The sequence below is a fragment of the Centropristis striata genome, chromosome 9 (genome assembly GCF_030273125.1).
Source record: "Centropristis striata isolate RG_2023a ecotype Rhode Island chromosome 9, C.striata_1.0, whole genome shotgun sequence".
Taxonomy (NCBI): Eukaryota; Metazoa; Chordata; class Actinopteri; order Perciformes; family Serranidae; genus Centropristis; species Centropristis striata.
Window position 1 is genome coordinate 89457 of NC_081525.1, and position 27954 is coordinate 117410.

At 37.8% G+C, this 27954-nt stretch overlaps 1 protein-coding gene across 1 annotated transcript in view; it reads right to left on the reverse strand.

Annotated features, from left to right (window-relative positions):
- rhpn1 (rhophilin, Rho GTPase binding protein 1) overlaps nt 1-27954 on the reverse strand; it is a 53203-nt gene that overhangs the window by 6535 nt on the left and 18714 nt on the right. The window contains exons 2-11 of the mRNA XM_059341150.1: nt 18798-18960; nt 15538-15613; nt 14926-15003; nt 14200-14324; nt 8515-8681; nt 6431-6618; nt 5112-5268; nt 3924-4049; nt 3172-3366; nt 1420-1496 (exon numbers count right to left, since the gene is read on the reverse strand). Of these exons, the coding sequence (XP_059197133.1) occupies nt 1420-1496; nt 3172-3366; nt 3924-4049; nt 5112-5268; nt 6431-6618; nt 8515-8681; nt 14200-14324; nt 14926-15003; nt 15538-15613; nt 18798-18960 (1352 nt within the window). The remainder of the gene's footprint in view (nt 1-1419; nt 1497-3171; nt 3367-3923; nt 4050-5111; nt 5269-6430; nt 6619-8514; nt 8682-14199; nt 14325-14925; nt 15004-15537; nt 15614-18797; nt 18961-27954) is intronic.

A 27954-nucleotide genomic window follows, 5' to 3' on the forward strand; every position in this document is an offset into this window, starting at 1 on the left:
AATAAAATTAAATAAAATTAAATAAAATTAAATATATTATATTATATTATATCAAATTATATTATATTATATTATATTATAAAATTAAATTAAATTATATTATATTAAACTCTATTAAAATATATTAAATTAAATTAAATTAAATTAAATTAAAATAAATGTCATATATGTTGCAAAGTGTTTCTGGTTTATGGATTCAGAAAATATTTTTAAAATGTATAAAACTAGCTTGACAGATTTTGACAACTAGTTCAACATTTTTGTATGTAACGACTCAAGTTATGAAATGAGACTATTAGTTTGATATGGAATGAATATTCAGCATCACTAGTATAGTTAATTTAGACTGACATGACATAAGATATGATGAAGTTATAAAGCAGCAGAGAGTTGTATATGAAGCACTTGAAGACTGTCTAAAGTATTTGTAATGTGAGAATCTGCTGCTATGATGAGAACTGAAGACTAAATGTTGACCAAAGAGATAGAAAGTGTGAAGCGATCATCAGAGTATTGATCGTGTATTAGAAGTGACTGAGGCTTATTGACATGATTCACTGAAAGCTTCAGGAGTCTGGACTCTACATATGAGATGGAAATGTACATTTGGTATATATTGATCTAAAAACGGTCATTATGTTGAGTTTTTGGAAAAGGGGAGCAGAAGGATCTAGACCAGGGGTCTCAAACTGGCGGCCCGCGGGCCAATTGTGGCCCTCCTGACGATATTTTGTGGCCCCCACCTTGATATGAAAGTTTAATGTGAGTTTTATATGAATGGCACTTTACCGTGTTGTGTGTGGAAGGTCCCTTTAATTACTTTTTCTGGTAATTTGTGTCTTGTTTTGGTAATTTTGTGTCTCTTTTAAATAATTTTGCGTCTTTTTTGGTAATTCTGTGTCTTTTTTTAAATAATTTTGTGTCTTTTTTTAATAATTTTGTGTCTTTTGGGGTCATTTTGTTTCTTTTTTAAATTATTTTGTGTCTTTTTTCTAATAATTTTGTATCTTTTTTTGGTCATTTTGTGTCTTTTTTTTAAATAATTTTGTGTATTTCTTGTCATTTTTTGTCTTTTTTAGTAATTCTGTGATTTTTTTGTGGTCATTCTGTGTCTTTTGTTGTTATTTTGTGTCTTTTTTTAAATAGTAATTCAGTTTTTTTCAGTCATTTTGTGTCTTTTTTTGTCTTTTTAAATAATTTTGTGTCTTTTTTGGTCATTTTGTGTCTTTTTTAGTAAATTTGCATCTTTTTCTGGTCATTTTGACACTGCCTCCAGCGGCCCCCAGGTAGTTTGAGTTTGAGACCCCTGTTCTAGTGGTTTTGTTCTAACAGATCTTTAGTGAAGAGATAAACCCTGTGGAGGCCCAAACACTGTCTCAGTATTTAGTGTGTGTGTGTGTGTGTGTGTGTGTGTCTCACCAGTCTGTGGAAGATGTCCGTCACCTGGACTGTGGAGAAGTTGGTGGGGGTGATTTCTGGTTTGTGGTGAGTTTGAGCTGCAGGAGGAACAAACATCTCATCATGGACCAGAGTCTAACAGTGCTTTTATTTTGAAGGTGATTTACGTATATCTGAGTTACCAGAGTTACCTCGCTACCTTGTCAAAAACATGTGTTGCTTTTTGCATAAAGTTAATAAATGACTGGTTTACTGCATAACATACATGTTCTATATTGTTTTAGTGGTTTGAATGTATGTTTAGTAGCTGAATGATGTCGACTCTAACTGATAGTTCACTAGATTTATTTAAAATCGTTTCTCCATGAACATATAAATCAGACATTCTTTGGTCACCTTGTGAATCCACCGTAAGAAAACAATAACAAACATTAGCATTAGCACTTTTACTATAGTAAAGACAACAAATATAGCCACTAATATTAAATGAAAGAAGAAAATAAACTTTAACAAAACTTGTTTCCTGTCAGCCACTATAGAAGCCTTTTAGATACTTTATATCAACTTGAATTATGAGTCGTTATTATTTACCGTTCGCTTTTCATTTAACCGCTCCACCTGTTATTTCCTGTCACTACCTTTTCAAAATAAAAGCATCACAACATTGTAAAGCACCTAGAAAATGTATAAACAAGCAAAAAAAAGCTAAATAATACAAAAACACCAATAGGAACCTTGCTATAGGTGATTTACACTTGTGTTTAAAATAAATGTTAGTGATTTAGTGAGTATTTATATGGAGTTTTTAATACTTTGAACTGCTATATTTGATTTACTCCACATTAACAGTCTGATCATTACATGTATTCTTATCAGCAGCAGCTCAAAACCATATCATTTACTGTATTTTATGAAGAGAGGTCATGTGGTCCCTGGGGGACATTAACTGCCCCCCCCTGGTCTAACAGGTACGTGGTCATGTGGCCCCTGGGGGACATTAACTGCCCCCCCGGTCTAACAGGTACGTGGTCATGTGGCCCCTGGGGGACATTAACTGCCCCCCCCCGGTCTAACAGGTACGTGGTCATGTGGCCCCTGGGGGACATTAACTGCCCCCCCGGTCTAACAGGTACGTGGTCATGTGGACCCTGGGGGACATTAACTGCCCCCCCCGGTCTAACAGGTACGTGGTCATGTGGCCCCTGGGGGACATTAACTGCCCCCCCCCGGTCTAACAGGTACGTGGTCATGTGGCCCCTGGGGGACATTAACTACCCCCCCCTGGTCTAACAGGTACGTGGTCATGTGGCCCCTGGGGGACATTAACTGCCCCCCCCTGGTCTAACAGGTACGTGGTCATGTGGCCCCTGGGGGACATTAACTGCCCCCCCCCGGTCTAACAGGTACGTGGTCATGTGGCCCCTGGGGGACATTAACTGCCCCCCCCCCGGTCTAACAGGTACGTGGTCATGTGGCCCCTGGGGGACATTAACTACCCCCCCTGGTCTAACAGGTACGTGGTCATGTGGCCCCTGGGGGACATTAACTGCCCCCCCCTGGTCTAACAGGTACGTGGTCATGTGGCCCCTGGGGGACATTAACTGCCCCCCCCCCGGTCTAACAGGTACGTGGTCATGTGGCCCCTGGGGGACATTAACTGCCCCCCCCTGGTCTAACAGGTACGTGGTCATGTGGCCCCTGGGGGACATTAACTGCCCCCCCCCCGGTCTAACAGGTACGTGGTCATGTGGCCCCTGGGGGACATTAACGTACCCTGGATCTCTGGAGCCTCGGCCGGGTCGTCGAAGTCGTCCTCCCGGTCCAGCTCAGAGTATTTGTCCAGGGAGCGTTTGTGAGTCAGGGACAGGACGTCCTGCAGGATGTCCATCTTCCTCAGGACCTTACACAGACCGTGGACACGCAGGGCCTCCTCCAATCGGATCACAGCACGCCTCAGGTGGGCTTTACCTGCGCACACACACACACACACACACACATTTAACCATGTTTTCTCATCAATTTTAATTCAGATTTTGTTCTTTATACATTGTTACTTTTAAACAAATGTATATTTATTTTTATAAAGTTTATTAAATATTTATTGTATATAAGTGTGGGGGAAACATGACATTTATATCTGGACACATTACAGTAATGAATTTGTGAATCAAAAATATGTTTAAAAATATAGAAAATAGTATTTTAACACAAAACAATGAGTTGTGCCTCATTATGGTTATATTGTTCATTCATATAAAAGTGAAATATATTTTGTTTAATAAAGTATGTCCTTATAATCTTCAGATAGATAGATAGATAGATAGATAGATATACTTTATTAATCCCAAGCTGGGAAATAACAGACAGAACTTAGACTGGCTTCATCAGAATCACATTTATAGAGTACGTCGTCCAAAATCACCAAAAAAAACATTTAGTATGTTATATATTAACCGTTCAACGATAAACTGATGAGTATAGTTGAGTAATGTGGGAGTGTGACAGTGAATATTAAGAGAACTGACCCAGCTTCCTCCTCTTCTCAGCGTCCTGGAGAACGTGGCTCAGTGAGGCTCCTGCAGGAACGTTCACGTAGAACTGGAGGAAAGCTTTCTCCTCTTCCTCCTCACCCTCCTCCTCCTCAGCAGACGCTACAAAACAACACAGTCCTGGTTAACGTGGAGCTCCAGGACTCAGACAACCAGTCCGGGAGATAATTAAAGCGGAAAAAACCTGAACATTTTTGAGAAAAATCAACTTTTTTTTGATGGGGGTCATTTTTGGACATCCTATAATATACTATACTATATATACTGTACTACCACATTTATCAACAGACTATAATTAACCAATTTTAAGCATGTTTAGACATTTTAAAATCTGACCATTTTTGACAGAAGTCAACTTTTTTTTGATGGGGTCATTTTTCAACATCTCATAATATGGTGTTTTTCTGTAATTTATGGACATATTATGCTCTAATATGTATCAACAGACTATAATTGACCAATTTTAAGCATTTTCATTCATTTTAAAATTTGACCAACATGCTATAGTATGACTTTTTTTGAGGGGGTCATTTTTGGGACGTTTATGGACTAACTAACTAACTAACTAATGGTCTAACTGCAGTAACTTCATTTTGGGTCAAATTTGAGTTATAACTAAAAATGAACTCCTTGATGTCTGTTTTATCTTGTGACAAAGTTTTAGATTTCAATTTGGCTTTATTTCAAAGAAATAATTATATAAAAACCACAAAATCCAACTCAAAACCAGGCAGTAATTGCTCTTACCACGGTCTGCTTTGGATATATATATACTAATTAAAACATAAAATGAATAGGAATTATAAGTTTATTTGAAAGGGAAATTATTATCTAGATAGTGATGAAGTAAAAAAGTGAGATAAAATGATATTAAGACTAAAATATAACGTTTCTTTATAGCCGTTTCTCTCAGTTTCAGCCTTTGTGTAGTTACTGCAGTTAGACTCTGGAGGGCAGTGGAGTATGACTTTTATTTTGAGGCGGTTATTTATGGACATCCCATAATCTGGTGTTTTTCTCTCATTTCTGGCCATATTCTGCTCCTATCCTCCAGTCCTGGTTGACATGGAGCTCCAGGACTCAGAGAACCGTTCTGGGAGGATAATTCGAGCTAAAGGTTGAGTTCAGAGTCTGAATCCCAACAGAAGAATCTGTGAGACTTACTCATGTGGTCACAGAGGGCCACAGCAGCGTGGTAGTGTGACAGAGCCCTGAAGTGTTCAGCTTTGACCTGAACCATGGAGGCCCAGGAGAACGGCACGTAGTCCTTCATCAGAGGCTGGCTGACGGTCTGCTGCACCAGCAGGTAGACGTCTGACACCTGCAGGTCAAAACACAGGGCGTAAAAACACACATCACAACACAGCAGCAGCAGGTAAACGTCTGGCACCTGCAGGTCAAAACACAGGGTGTAAAAACACACACCACAATAGCAGCAGCAGCAGGTAGACGTCTGACACCTGCAGGTCAAAACACAGGGCGTAAAAACACACATCACAACACAGCAGCAGCAGGTAAACGTCTGACACCTGCAGGTCAAAACACAGGGTGTAAAAACACACACCACAACACAGCAGCAGGTAGACGTCTGACACCTGCAGGTCAAAACACAGGGTGTAAAAACACACACCACAACACAGCAGCAGGTAGACGTCTGACACCTGCAGGTCAAAACACAGGGTGTAAAAACACACACCACAACACAGCAGCAGGTAGACGTCTGACACCTGCAGGTCAAAACACAGGGCGTAAAAACAAACACCACAACACAGCAGCAGGTAGACGTCTGACACCTGCAGGTCAAAACACAGGGTGTAAAAACACACACCACAACACAGCAGCAGGTAGACGTCTGACACCTGCAGGTCAAAACACAGGGCGTAAAAACACACACCACAACACAGCAGCAGGTAGACGTCTGACACCTGCAGGTCAAAACACAGGGCGTAAAAACAAACACCACAACACAGCAGCAGGTAGACGTCTGACACCTGCAGGTCAAAACACAGGGCGTAAAAACACACGTCACAACACAGCAGCAGCAGGTAGACGTCTGACACCTGCAGGTCAAAACACAGGGCGTAAAAACACACATCACAACACAGCAGCAGCAGGTAAACGTCTGACACCTGCAGGTCAAAACACAGGGCGTAAAAACACACGTCACAACACAGCAGCAGCAGGTAGACGTCTGACACCTGCAGGTCAAAACACAGGGCGTAAAAACACACACCACAGCAGCATTAGCATTAGCATTAGCAGCAGCAGCAGCAGCAGCATTAGCAGCAGCAGCAGCATTAGCATTAGCAGCATTAGCATTAGCAGCAGCAGCATTAGCAGCAGCAGCAGCAGCATTAGCAGCAGCAGCATTAGCATTAGCAGCAGCATTAGCAGCAGCAGCAGCAGCAGCAGCATTAGCATTAGCATTAGCAGCAGCAGCATTAGCATTAGCATTAGCAGCAGCAGCAGGCGTCAGGACTCACCCTGGCAGCCTCCTGCGCCAGGCGCAGCTGGGAGGTGAAGTGTGTGTCCTGCGTGGTGAGCGTGAGGCGTTCAAAGACACACTCCTGAACCTGGGCCACCATCAGACGCACCAGCATGCACAGAGACGGGCCGCTCATGTCCAGACTGGGAGCGTTGGAGAAGTTCTCCTTCAGATAATTAAATGCACCTGAAACAGCACAGACAAGGATACAGAATTACACAACACGAGAAAATGTCAGAATAAATGTTGAGTGTCTTGACTCTGGCCGTGACTCTCTCCCACATTATTAGATTACAATTTGAACGGTTTTCAAAATGGAAAAGAGGAGGAAGTCATGTAAGATAATAAAGCAGGTGTTGCTGTGTGTGTGTGTGTGTAACTAGTGTGTAGAACTCGTCAGTTTATGTGTAAAACTGATCAGTTAGTGTAAACTGAGAGTTTTCAGTTAGTCAAAGTCAAATTTATTTCTATATCTCATTTACAGACGGCTGAGCAGCACCAAAATGCTTCACATTAAAGTGCAAAAAGTGCAATAAAATACAGAATTGACAAAGGTGAAAGACACAAAAAAACAAAAACAAAGCAAAATTAAATTTAAATCCAATCAGAGCAGAGGAATCAGCTGCTCCTGTGACATCTGACGCCACTGAGAGAGATAAACAGCTGAAAGTTCTCCTCCAACAGAAAGCATTTTAGTCCAATCTTTCTAGTCATTTTGTGTCTTTTTTTGTTCATTTTACGTCATTTTGTGTCATTTTACGTCATTTTACGTCATTTTGTGTCATTTTGTGTCTTTTTTGTTCATTTTACATCATTTTTTGTCATTTTGTGTCTTTGTTTTTGTTCATTTGACATAATTTTTGGGGAATTGTGTGTTTTTCGGCCATTTTTAGTTTGTAACAACATAATTAGAAACTGGTAGCTCTGCTTTCCTCCAGAAATGTTCCCTCCTTTTTCCCATAGCGGTCAATGAGGCTGTTGGTGGTGTTGGTGGATCATCTGTGCGTCCTACGCCCAAACTATAACTCTGACAGCTTTACCAGAGGATTGTGAGGGAGAAGACTAATTTTCCTACGTTTCTATGTATAAATCATTTCTCTAGAGTGGTATCTGCGGCCTCGAGCGCAGTTTACAAATTTATTTTTTGACAAATTTTTCTCTCCCTCTGCACTCAAGCTATGATGTCATCCACTCTAGCCTCTCCATAGGGTTACATTGGAGGATTTTTTGTTGTTTTTTCGCGGAATAATTTGAAAACCGTTTGCCGAAACCCTTAGAAAAGGAGGAAGAAAAGGAGGAGGAGGAGGAAGAAAAGGAAGTGGGGAGGAGGAGCAGGTGGAGGAAGAAAAGGAGGAGGTGGAAGAAAAGAAGGAGGAGGAAGAAAAAAGGGAGGAGGAGGAGTAGGAAGAAAAGGAGGAGGAGGTGGAGGAAAAAATGGAGGAGGAGGAATAAAAGGAGGAGGAGGTGGAAGAAAGGAATGGGAGGAGGAAGAAAAGGAAGTGGGGAGGAGGAGCAGGTGGAGGAAGAGGAGGAGGAGGAAGAAGAGAAGGAGGAGGAAAAGGAGGAGGAGAAGGAAGAGAAGGAGGAGGAGGAAGAAAAGGAGGAGGAGGAAGAAAAGGAGGAGGGGAGGAGGAGGAGGTGGATAGGTAGAGGTGGATAGGAGGAGGAGGTGGAGGAGGAAGAAAAGGAGGAGGAGGAGAGAGATGATGTCATCACTCTAGCCTCTCCATAGAGTAACATTGGGGGGATTTTTTGTTGTGTTTTTGCAGAATAACTTGTAAAGCGTTTGGTGAAACCTTTAGGAAACTCGCAGCACACTTGTCATGGCCGAGCCGGTCCATCTGATACCTTGTTAGTGTTTGTGACCAAAACTCTGAGAGGAGTCGTCGACCGAAAAACACCACGGAATAATAATAGTCAGAAGCCCGGTGAGGGGAATACAACTTTTTCAAGCACACTCAATTATTTAGATGTTAAGTTATTCAACGCTCAATGCTGAACATCTGCTGCTCTCAGCTTCTTCCACTGGAGCATCACTAGAACCTAGAACCTGTTGGTGGGTTTAGAGAGGAGTCTCAGTACCTGCAGCTCTCTGGAAGGCGTCTATGGCTCGGTCGATGCCGGCGGCAGCAGAGCGGTCCTGCCTCGCTCCGATCTGAGTGTACAGAGCGCCGATGTTGAACAACACACTTCCTTTTTCAAAGGCCAGCGTCCGCTGACAGGACGGGACGCCGGTCAGAGAGTCGTACCTGAGACACACCACAGGTCAGAGACACCAGACAGGTGTACAGAACTACAACTATGGTCATATTATAGGTTATAGAACTACAACTATGGTCATATTATAGGTTATAGAACTACAACTATGGTCATATTATAGGTTATAGAACTACAACTATGGTCATATTATAGGTTATAGAACTACAACTATGGTCATATTATAGGTTTACAGAACTACAACTATGGTCATATTATAGGTTATAGAACTACAACTATGGTCATATTATAGGTTATAGAACTACAACTATGGTCATATTATAGGATGATAGAACTACAACTATGGTCATATTATAGGTTATAGAACTACAACTATGGTCATATTATAGGATGATAGAACTACAACTATGGTCATATTATAGGTTATAGAACTACAACTATGGTCATATTATAGGTTATAGAACTACAACTATGGTCATATTATAGGATGACAGAACTACAACTATGGTCATATTATAGGTTTACAGAACTACAACTATGGTCATATTATAGGTTGATAGAACTACAACTATGGTCATATTATAGGTTATAGAACTACAACTATGGTCATATTATAGGTTATAGAACTACAACTATGGTCATATTATAGGATGATAGAACTACAACTATGGTCATATTATAGGTTATAGAACTACAACTATGGTCATATTATAGGTTATAGAACTACAACTATGGTCATATTATAGGATGATAGAACTACAACTATGGTCATATTATAGGTTATAGAACTACAACTATGGTCATATTATAGGTTATAGAACTACAACTATGGTCATATTATAGGTTATAGAACTACAACTATGGTCATATTATAGGTTATAGAACTACAACTATGGTCATATTATAGGATGACAGAACTACAACTATGGTCATATTATAGGTTATAGAACTACAACTATGGTCATATTATAGGATGATAGAACTACAACTATGGTCATATTATAGGTTATAGAACTACAACTATGGTCATATTATAGGTTATAGAACTACAACTATGGTCATATTATAGGTTTACAGAACTACAACTATGGTCATATTATAGGTTTACAGAACTACAACTATGGTCATATTATAGGTTATAGAACTACAACTATAGTCATATTATAGGTTTACAGAACTACAACTATGGTCATATTATAGGTTATAGAACTGCAACTATGGTCATATTATAGGTTGATAGAACTACAACTATGGTCATATTATAGGTTATAGAACTACAACTATGGTCATATTATAGGTTATAGAACTACAACTATGGTCATATTATAGGATGATAGAACTACAACTATGGTCATATTATAGGTTATAGAACTACAACTATGGTCATATTATAGGATGATAGAACTACAACTATGGTCATATTATAGGTTATAGAACTACAACTATGGTCATATTATAGGTTATAGAACTACAACTATGGTCATATTATAGGTTATAGAACTACAACTATGGTCATATTATAGGTTATAGAACTACAACTATGGTCATATTATAGGATGACAGAACTACAACTATGGTCATATTATAGGTTTACAGAACTACAACTATGGTCTTATTATAGGTTGATAGAACTACAACTATGGTCATATTATAGGTTATAGAACTACAACTATGGTCATATTATAGGTTATAGAACTACAACTATGGTCATATTATAGGATGATAGAACTACAACTATGGTCATATTATAGGTTATAGAACTACAACTATGGTCATATTATAGGTTATAGAACTACAACTATAGTCATATTATAGGTTTACAGAACTACAACTATGGTCATATTATAGGTTTACAGAACTACAACTATGGTCATATTATAGGTTGATAGAACTACAACTATGGTCATATTATAGGTTATAGAACTACAACTATGGTCATATTATAGGTTATAGAACTACAACTATGGTCATATTATAGGATGATAGAACTACAACTATGGTCATATTATAGGTTATAGAACTACAACTATGGTCATATTATAGGATGATAGAACTACAACTATGGTCATATTATAGGTTATAGAACTACAACTATGGTCATATTATAGGTTATAGAACTACAACTATGGTCATATTATAGGTTATAGAACTACAACTATGGTCATATTATAGGTTATAGAACTACAACTATGGTCATATTATAGGATGACAGAACTACAACTATGGTCATATTATAGGTTTACAGAACTACAACTATGGTCATATTATAGGTTGATAGAACTACAACTATGGTCATATTATAGGTTATAGAACTACAACTATGGTCATATTATAGGTTATAGAACTACAACTATGGTCATATTATAGGATGATAGAACTACAACTATGGTCATATTATAGGTTATAGAACTACAACTATGGTCATATTATAGGTTATAGAACTACAACTATGGTCATATTATAGGATGATAGAACTACAACTATGGTCATATTATAGGTTATAGAACTACAACTATGGTCATATTATAGGTTATAGAACTACAACTATGGTCATATTATAGGTTATAGAACTACAACTATGGTCATATTATAGGTTATAGAACTACAACTATGGTCATATTATAGGATGACAGAACTACAACTATGGTCATATTATAGGTTATAGAACTACAACTATGGTCATATTATAGGATGATAGAACTACAACTATGGTCATTATAGGTTATAGAACTACAACTATGGTCATATTATAGGTTATAGAACTACAACTATGGTCATATTATAGGTTATAGAACTACAACTATGGTCATATTATAGGTTATAGAACTACAACTATGGTCATATTATAGGATGATAGAACTACAACTATGGTCATATTATAGGATGATAGAACTACAACTATGGTCATATTATAGGATGATAGAACTACAACTATGGTCATATTATAGGTTATAGAACTACAACTATGGTCATATTATAGGATGATAGAACTACAACTATGGTCATATTATAGGATGATAGAACTACAACTATGGTCATATTATAGGATGATAGAACTACAACTATGGTCATATTATAGGATGATAGAACTACAACTATGGTCATATTATAGGATGATAGAACTACAACTATGGTCATATTATAGGTTGATAGAACTACAACTATGGTCATATTATAGGTTATAGAACTACAACTATGGTCATATTATAGGATGATAGAACTACAACTATGGTCATATTATAGGTTATAGAACTACAACTATGGTCATATTATAGGATGATAGAACTACAACTATGGTCATATTATAGGATGATAGAACTACAACTATGGTCATATTATAGGTTATAGAACTACAACTATGGTCATATTATAGGTTATAGAACTACAACTATGGTCATATTATAGGTTATAGAACTACAACTATGGTCATATTATAGGTTATAGAATTACAACTATGGTCATATTATAGGTTATAGAACTACAACTATGGTCATATTATAGGTTATAGAACTACAACTATGGTCATATCATAGGTTGATAGAACTACAACTATGGTCATATTATAGGATGATAGAACTACAACTATGGTCATATTATAGGAGGATGTAATTATAACTATGGTCATATTATAGGACGATATAATTATAATTATGGTCATATTATAGGAGGATGTAATTATAACTATGGTCATATTATAGGACGATATAATTATAATTATGGTCATATTATAGGAGGATGTAATTATAACTATGGTCATATTATAGGACGATATAATTATAACTATGGTCATATTATAGGAGGATGTAATTATAACTATGGTCATATTATAGGAGGATGTAATTATAACTATGGTCATATTATAGGAGGATGTAATTATAACTATGGTCATATTATAGGAGGATGTAATTATAACTATGGTCATATTATAGGACGATATAATTATAATTATGGTCATATTATAGGAGGATGTAATTATAACTATGGTCATATTATAGGAGGATGTAATTATAACTATGGTCATATTATAGGAGGATGTAATTATAACTATGGTCATATTATAGGAGGATGTAATTATAACTATGGTCATATTATAGGAGGATGTAATTATAACTATGGTCATATTATAGGACGATATAATTATAACTATGGTCATATTATAGGAGGATGTAATTATAACTATGGTCATATTATAGGACGATATAATTATAACTATGGTCATATTATAGGAGGATGTAATTATAACTATGGTCATATTATAGGAGGATGTAATTATAACTATGGTCATATTATAGGAGGATATAATTATAACTATGGTCATATTATAGGAGGATGTAATTATAACTATGGTCATATTATAGGAGGATATAATTATAACTATGGTCATATTATAGGAGGATGTAATTATAACTATGGTCATATTATAGGACGATATAATTATAATTATGGTCATATTATAGGAGGATGTAATTATAACTATGGTCATATTATAGGAGGATGTAATTATAACTATGGTCATATTATAGGAGGATGTAATTATAACTATGGTCATATTATAGGAGGATGTAATTATAACTATGGTCATATTATAGGAGGATGTAATTATAACTATGGTCATATTATAGGACGATATAATTATAACTATGGTCATATTATAGGAGGATGTAATTATAACTATGGTCATATTATAGGAGGATATAATTATAACTATGGTCATATTATAGGAGGATGTAATTATAACTATGGTCATATTATAGGAGGATGTAATTATAACTATGGTCATATTATAGGAGGATATAATTATAACTATGGTCATATTATAGGAGGATATAATTATAACTATGGTCATATTATAGGAGGATGTAATTATAACTATGGTCATATTATAGGAGGATATAATTATAACTATGGTCATATTATAGGAGGATATAATTATAACTATGGTCATATTATAGGACGATATAATTATAATTTTGGTCATATTATAGGAGGATATAATTATAACTATGGTCATATTATAGGACGATATAATTATAATTATGGTCATATTATAGGAGGATATAATTATACCTATGGTCATATTATAGGAGGATATAATTATAATTATGGTCATATTATAGGAGGATATAATTATACCTATGGTCATATTATAGGAGGATATAATAAAGGCTCATACTGGAATTTGTCCAAAAATGCCAAAAGACTCAATAGAATAGCAAGTTGATGTCAAAAAACTGTCAGAAGTGATGAACATAAATGTCATATGTAGTATAGTATAACATTAAAAAAAGGCATAAAAAATGTATAATACATTTATAAATATACTTACAACCAATATATACATACTACATACAGTCATGGAAAATAATGATCAGACCTCCTTGTTTTCTTCAGTTTCTGGTTCATTTTAATGTCATGTAATGATAATAAAAATATCTGATGAGAGTTTAATTTAAGAGCTGATATCTAGACATTTAACAAGGTTTTATTGGTAATAACCAACATCATGTTGAATGTAGATATGAGCTGTGACGTGATGTAGTGTGGACCCACCAGTGGAAGTGGACCCCCAGGGTCCGGTGCAGAGGGAAGAACCTCTGGTCCAGATAGAACAGCTGGTTATAGTACTCCATCAGGAGCTCCAGACCAGACTGGGTCCTGCTGGGGGTCCGCATGGCCTACACACACAGAGACACAGACACAGAGACACAGACACACACACACACAGAGAGACACACACACAGAGACACACACACACACACACACACACACACACACACACACACACACACACACACACACAGAGACACACACAGAGACACAGACACACACACACACAGACACAGACACACACACACACACACACACACACACACACAGAGACACACACAGAGACACAGACACACACACACACACACACACACAGAGACACACACACACACACAAACACACAGACACAGACACACACACACACACACACACAAACACACAGACACACACAGACACAGACACACACACACATACATACACACACACACAGACACAGAGACACAGACACACACGCACACACACATACACACACACACACACACAGACACACAGAGACACACACACACACACACACACAGAGACACAGACACACACACACACACAGACACACACTGATCTTAAGTCCTGTCAGGGTGTGTTCACTCTGTTCTATGTTGTGTTTTATATGTTCGTGCAGTAATTGTCTCCTGATGAGTCTCAGGTGTGACAGTGAACCAGGTGTTTCCTCACCTGTCGGAGCTCCATCAGCTCTCTGATCTCCTGCTGGTACAGAGAGCTGTCGTCTCCATAGTGCTCACAGATGAAGTCCTGTCACACACACACACACACACAATCAGTGAGCATTGTCTGGTTCAACTAAAGGTTCATTTGTTTGGACAAATATAATGATAACAACAAAAATAACTGATAAGAGTTTAATTTAGGAGCTGCAGCACTATAAGAATGCGTATTTTCATGAATTATTGTAAAGGAGGATAAGGGTTCTTCTGTTTTATTTAAGGCATCTTATTTTGACAGTCTTCTTGTAAATTCTGTGGTGGACTCTGCTAACACATTCATGTGCTCTTATTTTGAAAGCTACATGTGTTTTATTTTGAAGGCGGGTCTAACACGTTCTTACCGTAACGCTTAATAAAAACATGCACCCGGAAAACAAGTGGAGGTTTTCATTTACTACCTTTTAAAACCCCGCAGCTACCCTGAACCAGCTTGTATAATAAAGACGACAGTGTTCCTGAGAGTCTTACTATTATTATTATTATTATTATTATTATTATTATTATTACGGTTTCCTCCTGGTGAGACTGGTCTACCAGCTGAGACATGAGGAGTCCTCCTCACCTGGATGGGGACTGTGAAGTCCACCTCTTTGGTTTCCTTCAGGCCCAGAGGGATCATGGGGACGTTGATGGCCTCACTGGGGACACAAACAAGGACAGCAAATGTTGGTGTGTGTTATCTTATCACACATTATTGATACAGTTTAAAGCAGCTATTCTCAACCTGGGGGTCCAGACCCCAACTGGGGTCCCGAGATGATTTCTGGGGGTCGCCAAATCATTTTGGAAAAAATATAAATGCACAAAAATGAATATTAAATGACATAATTTCAGAAAGGGAGATGATTTAGTTGTTGTCTGCTTCATTATTTCTCCAAAATTCGTCATATCAGCTGAGTTTATATGATCTGATCTGTGAGATTCTGTTCAGTGAACACAGCGGAAACAATAAATAAACAAAAAGTTAAAAAAAAACTGGCGCGTTGTTGATTTACCGCAGTGCAGTTTGCTGTTTTGAATAACTCAGCTGTATTTAGTTTTTGGGCAGGTTTAGTAACTTTATTATATTGTCAACTATTGTGTGGGTTTGTCTATTTATTTTTTGTATGTACTTGTTTTGTTTTGATGAGATATTTTTGTTTTTGCATAGTTCTTAACTGTGATTGTATTGTATGTTGTATGTGTTACGGACCCCAGGAGGACTAGCTGGTTGCTATGGCATCAGCTAATGGGGATCCTTAAGAAAATGAAATGAAAATGAAAATGCTAGCTGTAACTGATGCTGGAAAAATGGAGCGATGGCTGCAAAGAAAAGCTCCAGACTGGGTCAGCAGCAGCAGGGGTCAAAGGTCGACCAGCAGGAAGGCTAACGGGACCACCAGTACAGTAACGGAGGGCAGTGGGCCGACACCAGCGAGGCTCCTAAATATCAGCCTGACTTCTTCAAGTATCAAATCAAATCAAACAGCCTTTATTGTCATTATATATCAGCTATATAACCAAATGCAAAGTGCCACTGTATAAGGTGCATAGTTAGACAATCATAACACAAAACATGAGTAAAACTTTTAAAAGATACCGAGCTAAACATGGACAGAAACCAGAACAAGGACATGTGATGTAATAAATAAGTATAAAGATAAATAAATGGCTACTGAAAATGCTACAACTTACGGTGTGTTCAGACCGGACGCGTAGCGAATATTTCGCGCGACAAGATTACATACAAAGTCAATACAAACACGCGAATAGACGCAAATTTTTGCCGGTGGCGCGAATCGCGGGTTTCGCGCGACGCGAATGCCGCGATTGACGCGAATGTCGCGGCGCGAATGAAACAACGCGAATTCGCGTGAGTTCAGTAAATTCAACTTTGGCGAAATATTTGCGTGACGCTGTGTCGGGACAGCCTATCAGCGTTGAGATTCTGGACGACAGTGACGTCATGCATCCCGGGAACCCGCCTATTCCGGAAAAATGGAGGAGAAACTTATTGTTGCGGTCTGTGGGCTTCCCGAGCTTTTTGACACATCATCACCCTCCTACCGCAACCGGAACCATAAAGATCTGGCCTGGAGGAGGGTGATGAGGTCACCGGTCTGCCTGGTAAGTTGTGACAATGTGATTTCAGCTATCTGTTGCAGCTACTTCTCTACAAAGTTAGCATTAGCATTAGCAGCCTTCGCCAGCCGGCATATTTCTGTTATTATATGGCGCTAAATAGTCTCTTGGGCGAAAATTCGCGAGTTATTTACTCGCGCGAGTGACGCGAGTAAATTCAACTACTCGCCCGATCGCGCGAGTAACGCGACGCGAAAATTCGGGACGCGAAAATTCACTACGCGTCCGGTCTGAACACACCGTTATAGATGAGGCGGTATGGCTTTTACTACACGACAAAAACAAGACAGAATATCTACAGGGTGTCATTTGAAGAGCTGGCAAACGAAAGCTTGAAACCAGTAAAACTGAAGGGGGGGGGGGGGTCATGCATGTTAAACTGGGGGTCTCGACTCAAAAGGTAGAGATCCACTGGTTTAAAGACAGCAGCAGAGCCATCTGGTGACTGCTTCATCCTGCTAATGAGGAGAGCTAAAGCCCCGTATTAACCCCCCACCATCACACACACACACACACACACACACACACACACGCCACTGGGCCATTAATGACTCTAATCAGGATTTATCCTCCATGACCAGTCAGCCTCTCACAGTCACCACAGAAACTCAATAACAGACAACAACAGTCACCTGTGAGCAGCTTCATAGAATAGTTTCATCCTTGAGTCCAGGCTGAGATATTAGTGAGGAGCCTCAACAATAAAGTAATAACACTTTATTGATAACAAAACAATATGGTGAAGATGAAAGTGAAGGCAGCAGAGTTCTGGCAGGAACAGAAACGTGTCAGAGTTTAAACAGGGAAACACTTTGTTTTCACTGCACTGGAGTTCAGATCATCCACAGATTTGATTCTGAATCAGTTTAAAAAACAGATTTTTACTGGACATTTCAACACAAACAGTATTTAGCTGCAGCATTAGTCATAATTATCTACATAGAGTTTATAATGACATTCTCATTAATGTCTGTTAAACTGTAAACCAGAACCTCATCAGAACCTCCACTGACTCTAAACTACACCAGAACCTGCAAACAGCCGAAGGACTGAGAACCAGATCAGACCAGAACCAGACCAGAACCAGACCAGACCAGACCAGACCAGAACCAGACCAGACCAGACCAGACCAGACCAGACCAGGACCAGACGAGAACCAGACCAGACCAGACCAGACCAGACCAGACCAGACCAGGACCAGACGAGAACCAGACCAGACCAGAACCAGACCAGAACCAGACCAGAACCAGACCAGGACCAGACCAGAACCAGACCAGACCAGACCAGACCAGGACCGAACCAGACCAGGACCAGAACCAGACCAGACCAGACCAGACCAGACCAGAACCAGACCAGACCAGACCAGACCAGAACCGAACCAGACCAGGACCAGAACCAGACCAGACCAGACCAGACCAGACCAGACCAGACCAGAACCGAACCAGACCAGACCAGACCAGACCAGACCAGACCAGACCAGACCAGACCGTCTCCGTGTCAACACAGACTGTAATGGATTCTTGTTTCCTCCAATTATAATTCTCATTAGACTAATGAGAATGACCTGGAATCCATGGGACACATTAAATATGGGCCACGGTGTGTGCGTGTGTGTGTGTGTGTGTGTGTGTGTGTGTGTGTGTGCGTGCGTGCGTGTGTGTGTGTGTGTGTGTGTGTGCGTGTGTGTGTGTGTGTGTGTACCTGTCTGTCTGGTACACCTCCATGTTGCTGTTCAGCTCCTCCAGCTCCTCCTTCAGCAGCTGCAGGTTGGAGTTGACGAAGCTGAGCTCCAGAGCAACCGTCTCCTTCACCTTGTTGTTGGTGGTCGCTCTGGAGACGGAGAGAGCTGCAGAGTCATGATCCACTGACGACAACACATACAGACCAGCACAGACCAGCACAGACCATCACAGACCATCACAGACCATCACAGACCAACACAGACCATCACAGACCAACACAGACCATCACAGACCATCACAGACCATCACAGACCATCACAGACCAACACAGACCATCACAGACCATCACAGACCAACACAGACCATCACAGACCATCACAGACCAACACAGACCATCACAGACCAACACAGACCATCACAGACCATCACAGACTATCACAGACCATCACAGACCATCACAGACTATAACAGACCATCACAGACTATAACAGACCATCACAGACCATCACAGACTATAACAGACCATCACAGTGTGTGAAAAATAATGTTAAATTATATATCAAAACGTGCGGTTTGATCGGGATCGGTGTCCTATGACTTTTCTCTACAGAATATGTAAGTCGCGAAAAACTGCTCAAACTTTTGCATTGAAGTGAATGGAACGGCTGAAAAAAAATGAGCGAAAAAGAACAATAATTGTAGATTTTTAAACGTCTACTTCTCCGGCATAATTTCACCTAGAGACTCCATTTAAACTTTAAACAGTAGACACAAGTCTTGTGTATCGGTGTATTAATCCACGTTTCGATAGGTCATATAGTTTTTTTATCAATCCCTGTTCAATGACCATGATCATTTTTGGAGAAATTCTGAGATTATAATGGGTGTGTATTGCACGGAATGTTCGTGTCACAGTGTGTGACATCATCGCTCAGAGTGTAGAGGGAGAGAAAAAACTGTCAAAAAATAAATGTGAAAACTGCGCTCCAGGCCGCAAATTCCACTCTACAGAAATAATTTATACATAGAAACGTAGGAAAATGAGTCTTCTCCCTCACAATCCTCTGGTAAAGCTGTCAGAGTTATAGTTTGGGCGTAGGACGCACAGATGATCCACCAACACCACCAACAGCCTCATTGGCTCCCATATTAAAAACGCAGGAAGATTTCTGTAGAAAAGCATATTCAACAGTTTTTCAGATCGCTCTAACAAAGCTATTTCTTCACTTTTCTTCACAAAGAAAACATATGTAGACGTTCAGGAAGAACTCAGGACGCTCAAAGTGAAGTCGGATCAATGATAGGTATTATGGTTTTGCCAAAAATGCTTTCTGTTCGAGGCCAGAAATTCCAGTCTGTCCACCTCTGTTACGGAACATTGACAGTTGGTGGCAGTTAATTCTGTTGATTGCTCTGCTCTGATTGGTCGACCGCAAAGCCTTTGATCCATTGATGTATCTCACAGAAAGAGAGAACCCCACACACACACACAAACACACACACATTTTGAGGTTAAAGGTCATAGGTTGCTGTATTTAAATAAATACTTGTAAAGGAATGCTTGTTGTAGGTGTGCTCCTTGTATATTATATAGTATCATAACATTACTAGTATTAATTGTTATAAATCTCTGAAGAATCTCATCATAGTGAACACACACTTTCCCCAGAGGACATTTTCTAGTTTAACTTACTGGTTTAAAACCAGCACTCCTTCTGAGCTCCTGTAAATAATGTTAATCTGTCCAGCTAGCCAGGAGCAATCTGATTAGTCAGCTTTAAACTGCTGCCAGATATCCTTCACTCACACACACACTCACACACACACAGACACACACACACACACACACACACACACACACACACACACACACACACACACAGCTTTAACCCTTTGGAGTTTGGGGCTATTCTGTTGGTTTTTGACTCCTTTTCATTCTGCCTGTATAAACGACTTAAAAAGTGTTCACCATGTCATGTTGGTATCATTGTTTTCAGCACAACCTCACCTACAAGACCTGATTATTATTTTTTTTTCATATTGATTTACTGGATCAACATTTTGAACAAAAAAACACACATAAAACACACAATTTTTTTTTACAAAAAACACACACAAAAAAACGTAAGTCTCCAATAACACCAAAAAAGAATCCGATAACACCAGAAAAAAGTCTCCAGTAACACCTGAAAAAGTCTCCAGTAACACCAGAAAAAGTCTCCAATAACACCAGAAAAAGTCTCCAATGACACACAAAAAAAGTCTCCAATAACACCAGGAAAAAGTCTCCAATAACACCAGAAAAAGTCTCCAATAACACCAGAAAAAGTCTCCAATAACACCAGGAAAAAGTCTCCAATAACACCAGGAAAAAGTCTCCAATAACACCAGAAAAAAGTATCCAATAACACCAAAAAAAGTCTCCAGTAACACCAGAAAAAGTCTCCAGTAACACCAGAAAGGGTCTCCAGTAACACCAGAAAAAGTCTCCAATAACACCAGAAAAAGTCTCCAATAACACCAGAAAAAGTCTCCAATAACACCAGGACAAAATCTCCAATAACACCAGAAAAAAGTATCCAATAACACCAAAAAAAGTCTCCAATAACACCAGAAAAAGTCTCCAGTAACACCAGAAAGGGTCTCCAGTAACACCAGAAAAAGTCTCCAATAACACCAGAAAAAGTCTCCAATAACACCAGAAAAAGTCTCCAATAACACCAGGACAAAATCTCCAATAACACCAGAAAAAAGTCTCCAATAACGCCAGAAAAAGTCTCCAGTAACACCAGAAAAAGTCTCCAATAACACCAGAAAAAGTCTCCAATAACACCAGAAAAAAGTATCCAATAACGCCAAAAAAAAGTCTCCAATAACACCAGAAAAAGTCTCCAGTAACACCAGAAAAGGTCTCCAGTAACACCAGAAAAAGTCTCCAATAAAACACCAGAAAAAGTCTCCAATAACACCAGAAAAAGTCTCCAATAACACCAGAAAAAGTCGCCAATAACACCAGAAAAAGTCTCCAATAACACCGGGACAAAGTCTCCAATAACACCAGAAAAAAGTCTCCAATAACACCAGAAAAAGTCTCCAGTAACACCAGAAAAAGTCTCCAATAACACCAGAAAAAGTCTCCAGTAACACCAGAAAAAGTCTCCAATAACACCAGAAAAAGTCTCCAGTAACACCAGAAAAAGTCTCCAGTAACACCAGAAAGTCTCCAGTAACACAAGAAAAAGTCTCCAGTAGCACCAGAAAAAGTCTCCAATAACACCAGAAAAAGTCTCCAATAAGACCAGAAAAAAGTCTCCAATATCAAAGAATATCTCTTTGGTTTGTGGACAAAACAAGAGATTTGAGAATGTCATCTTGTGGTCTGGGAAACACTCATTGATATTTTTAAACATTTTGTCTTTTTTTGGTCATTTTGTGTCTTTTTTTAGTCATATTGTGTCTTTCTGGTTATTTTGTGTCTTTTCTTAGTAAATTTGTGTCTTTTTGTCTCTTTTTTTAGTCAATTTGTGTCTTTTTTAGTCTTTTGTTTTATTTTGTGTCACCTTGTGGTTTGGGGAAACACTGATTGATATTTTTTATACATTTTATTGACCAAACAGCTTAAATAATCGACAGATTAACCCATAATGAAAATAATCGTTAGTTGCAGCCCTACTGGAAATGTTTCTCAAGATCTATAAAAAAAGACTGAGTAGTGATTGATTATAAAATAAATATGACTGTGTGTGTGTGTGTGTGTGTGTGTGTGTGTGTGTGTGTGTGGACTGTTCCAGTTGAGTGGAAAGGGGGAGGACAGAAGAGAAGAAAAGGTCTGAGAGGAGGACAATCAGAGGGATGAGCTGCTGGGAACCACAGGCTGTGTGTGTGTGTGTGTGTGTGTGTGTGTGTGTGTGTGTGTGTGTGTGGTCCTCTTTGTCTGTGTGACCCGTCGGCCTGGTTTTATTTCCCCTAAACTGAGTCATCAGCTTTTACAAAAACAGCCTGAATCAGACAGAAACGAGAGAAACTGACCTGATAAAGAGCTGCTGACACACAGGAGACACATATCATATAGAATATATTATATTATATTATATTATATTATATTATATTATATTATATTATATAGGGAGACACATATCATATAGAACAGGGGTCTCAAGCTCAAATTACCTGGGGGCCACTGGAGGCAGTATCAAAATGACCAAAAAGACACAAAATTACTAAAAAAGACACAAAATGACAGAAAAAACCCTGAAATTACTTAAAAAAGACACAGAATTACCAAAAAAGACACAAAATTATTTAAAAAAGAGAAAATTATTTAAAAAAAGGAAAAAATATTAAAAAAGACACAATATTATTTTTTATAAAAAGACACAAAATTACCAAAAAAAGACACAAAATTACAAAAAGAAGACAGAATTACCAAAAACAGACACAAACAATTTTTAAAAAAGACACAAAAATTTTTTTAAAAGACACAAAATGACCAAAACAGTAATTAAAGGGACCTTCCACACACAACACGGTAAAGTGCCATTCATATAAAACTCACATTAAACTTTCATATCAAGGTGGGGGCCCCAAAATATCGTCACGAGGGCCACAATTGGCCCGCGAGCCGCCAGTTTGAGACCCGTGATGTAGAAAATATAATATATAACTCAGCGATGGGCAACTTAAATGCTGCAGGGGGCCAGAGGTCCACATACAGGAGCATCACTCCACCAGACAGGATGAAACATTTTAAATATGTCTACATGCAGAAACTTCATGTTTCATGCTCTAATGCATGTTGAACAGTATAAATGGGTTTTATTTCTATTAAAAACACCTCGGTTGTTTTCTGTGTCGCTGTTATTAGATTCTGACATTAAGGAGGAAGAAAGGAGCTCCACGCTTTAATTAAGTGGCTCCTCCTCCTCCTCCCCTCCTCCTCCTCCTCCTCCTCCTCCTCTCAGTCTTCATGATTAGAGGAGTGTGTTTTCACACAGAGGACTATTGATGTGTAAAAGTTCTCCAAACTAGCAGAACAAAGAGCTGAGACAATATATGCACATACATTAAATATAAACTATCTACAACTGGAAACACACAGAGAGACAGGAGGAGACAGGAGGAGAGAGGAGGAGACAGGAGGAGAAGAGGAGGAGAAGAGAGGAGGAGAGAGGAGGAGAAGAGGAGGAGAGAGAGGAGGAGAGAGGAGGAGAAGAGGAGTCTGTGGAGGGATGAAGATGACGTTAATGTGCTCAGAGACACTTTGATGTTCTGCCATTGTTTTTTTTTTCAGAACTCTTTCAGGGTTTTTAGGAGAATTAAATTAAATATCCTACTGAATATAATATTCATTTTATGAACTTATACTTATATTTTCCTAAAATATTTATTAAATAATTATTTTTAAAGGATTTTTTTCATGGATGCTACTTTTTTAATGTATATTTTAGAAATCTCACGTACGTCCATTTGAGAACCACTGTTTAGACTGTTTACAGTGTTTAAACTGTTTACAGTGTTTAGACTGTTTACAGTGTTTACAGTGTTTAAACTGTTTACAGTGTTTACACTGTTTAGACTGTTTACAGTGTTTACACTGTTTACAGTGTTTAAACTGTTTACAGTGTTTACAGTGTTTAAACTGTTTACAGTGTTTAGACTGTTTACAGTGTTTACAGTGTTTAGACTATTTACAGTGTTTACAGTGTTGAAACTGTTTACAGTGTTTAGACTGTTTACAGTGTTTAAACTGTTTACAGTGTTTACAGTGTTTAGACTGTTTACAGTGTTTAGACTGTTTACACTGTTTAAACTGTTTACAGTGTTTACAGTGTTTACACTGTTTACAGTGTTTAAACTGTTTACAGTGTTTAGACTGTTTACAGTGTTTACAGTGTTTAGACTGTTTACAGTGTTTCGACTGTTTACAGTGTTTACAGTGTTTAGACTATTTACAGTGTTTACAGTGTTGAAACTGTTTACAGTGTTTAGACTGTTTACAGTGTTTAGACTGTTTACAGTGTTTAAACTGTTTACAGTGTTTACAGTGTTTAAACTGTTTACAGTGTTTAGACTGTTTACAGTGTTTAAACTGTTTACAGTGTTTACAGTGTTTAAACTGTTTACAGTGTTTAGACTGTTTACAGTGTTTACAGTGTTTAGACTATTTACAGTGTTTACAGTGTTTAAACTGTTTACAGTGTTTAGACTGTTTACAGTGTTTACAGTGTTTAAACTGTTTACAGTGTTTAGACTGTTTACAGTGTTTAAACTGTTTACAGTGTTTACACTGTTTAGACTGTTTACAGTGTTTACACTGTTTACAGTGTTTAAACTGTTTACAGTGTTTACAGTGTTTAAACTGTTTACAGTGTTTAGACTGTTTACAGTGTTTACAGTGTTTAGACTATTTACAGTGTTTACAGTGTTGAAACTGTTTACAGTGTTTAGACTGTTTACAGTGTTTAGACTGTTTACACTGTTTAAACTGTTTACAGTGTTTACAGTGTTTAGACTGTTTACAGTGTTTCGACAGTTTACAGTGTTTACAGTGTTTAGACTATTTACAGTGTTTACAGTGTTTACAGTGTTTAGACTGTTTACAGTGTTTCGACTGTTTACAGTGTTTACAGTGTTTAGACTATTTACAGTGTTTACAGTGTTGAAACTGTTTACAGTGTTTAGACTGTTTACAGTGTTTAGACTGTTTACAGTGTTTAAACTGTTTACAGTGTTTACAGTGTTTAGACTGTTTACAGTGTTTAGACTGTTTACAGTGTTTAAACTGTTTACAGTGTTTACAGTGTTTAAACTGTTTACAGTGTTTAGACTGTTTACAGTGTTTAAACTGTTTACAGTGTTTAGACTGTTTACAGTGTTTAGACTGTTTACAGTGTTTACAGTGTTTAGACTGTTTACAGTGTTTAGACAGTTTACAGTGTTTACAGTGTTTAGACTGTTTACAGTGTTTAAACTGTTTACAGTGTTTAGACTGTTTACAGTGTTTACAGTGTTTAGACTGTTTACAGTGTTTAAACTGTTTACAGTGTTTACAGTGTTTAAACTGTTTACAGTGTTTAGACTGTTTACAGTGTTTAAACTGTTTACAGTGTTTAGACTGTTTACAGTGTTTAAACGGTTTACAGTGTTTACAGTGTTTAGACTGTTTACAGTGTTTACAGTGTTTAGACTGTTTACAGTGTTTAGACAGTTTACAGTGTTTACAGTGTTTAGACTGTTTACAGTGTTTAAACTGTTTACAGTGTTTAGACTGTTTACAGTGTTTAAACTGTTTACAGTGTTTACAGTGTTTAAACTGTTTACAGTGTTTAGACTGTTTACAGTGTTTAAACGGTTTACAGTGTTTAGACTGTTTACAGTGTTAACAGTGTTTAAACTGTTTACAGTGTTTAAACTGCTTACAGTGTTTAGACTGTTTACAGTGTTTAGACTGTTTACAGTGTTTAAACTGTTTACAGTGTTTACAGTGTTTAGACTGTTTACAGTGTTCACAGTGTTTAGACTGTTTACAGTGTTTAAACTGTTTACAGTGTTTAGACTGTTTACAGTGTTTAAACTGTTTACAGTGTTTACAGTGTTTAGACTGTTTACAGTGTTTACAGTGTTTAGACTGTTTACACTGTTTACAGTGTTTAGACTGTTTACAGTGTTTAAACTGTTTACAGTGCTTACAGTGTTTAAACTGTTTACAGTGTTTAGACTGTTTACAGTGTTTAAACTGTTTACAGTGCTTACAGTGTTTAAACTGTTTACAGTGTTTAGACTGTTTACAGTGTTTAAACTGTTTACAGTGTTTAGACTGTTTACAGTGTTAACAGTGTTTAAACTGTTTACAGTGTTTAAACTGCTTACAGTGTTTAGACTGTTTACAGTGTTTACAGTGTTTAGACTGTTTACAGTGTTTAAACTGTTTACAGTGTTTAGACTGTTTACAGTGTTTAAACTGTTTACAGTGTTTACAGTGTTTAAACTGTTTACAGTGTTTAAACTGTTTACAGTGTTTACAGTGTTTACAGTGTTTAGACTGTTTACAGTGTTTAGACAGTTTACAGTGTTTACAGTGTTTAGACTGTTTACAGTGTTTAGACTGTTTACAGTGTTTAAACTGTTTACAGTGTTTACAGTGTTTAAACTGTTTACAGTGTTTAGACTGTTTACAGTGTTAACAGTGTTTAAACTGTTTACAGTGTTTAAACTGCTTACAGTGTTTAGACTGTTTACAGTGTTTACAGTGTTTAGACTGTTTACAGTGTTTAAACTGCTTACAGTGTTTAGACTGTTTACAGTGTTTAGACTGTTTACAGTGTTTAAACTGTTTACAGTGTTTACAGTGTTTAGACTGTTTACAGTGTTTAGACTGTTAACAGTGTTTACAGTGTTTAGACTGTTTACAGTGTTTAAACTGCTTACAGTGTTTAGACTGTTTACAGTGTTTAGACTGTTTACAGTGTTTAAACTGTTTACAGTGTTTACAGTGTTTAGACTGTTTACAGTGTTTAGACTGTTTACAGTGTTTAAACTGTTTACAGTGTTTACAGTGTTTAGACTGTTTACAGTGTTCACAGTGTTTAGACTGTTTACAGTGTTTAGACAGTTTACAGTGTTTACAGTGTTTAGACTGTTTACAGTGTTTAGACTGTTTACAGTGTTTAAACTGTTTACAGTGTTTACAGTGTTTAAACTGTTTACAGTGTTTAGACTGTTTACAGTGTTAACAGTGTTTAAACTGTTTACAGTGTTTAAACTGCTTACAGTGTTTAGACTGTTTACAGTGTTTAGACTGTTTACAGTGTTTAAACTGCTTACAGTGTTTAGACTGTTTACAGTGTTTAGACTGTTTACAGTGTTTAAACTGTTTACAGTGTTTACAGTGTTTAGACTGTTTACAGTGTTTAGACTGTTTACAGTGTTTAAACTGTTTACAGTGTTTACAGTGTTTAGACTGTTTACAGTGTTCACAGTGTTTAGACTGTTTACAGTGTTTAAACTGTTTACAGTGTTTAGACTGTTTACAGTGTTTACAGTGTTTAGACTGTTTACAGTGTTTACAGTGTTTAGACTGTTTACACTGTTTACAGTGTTTAGACTGTTTACAGTGTTTAAACTGTTTACAGTGTTTACAGTGTTTAAACTGTTTACAGTGTTTAGACTGTTTACAG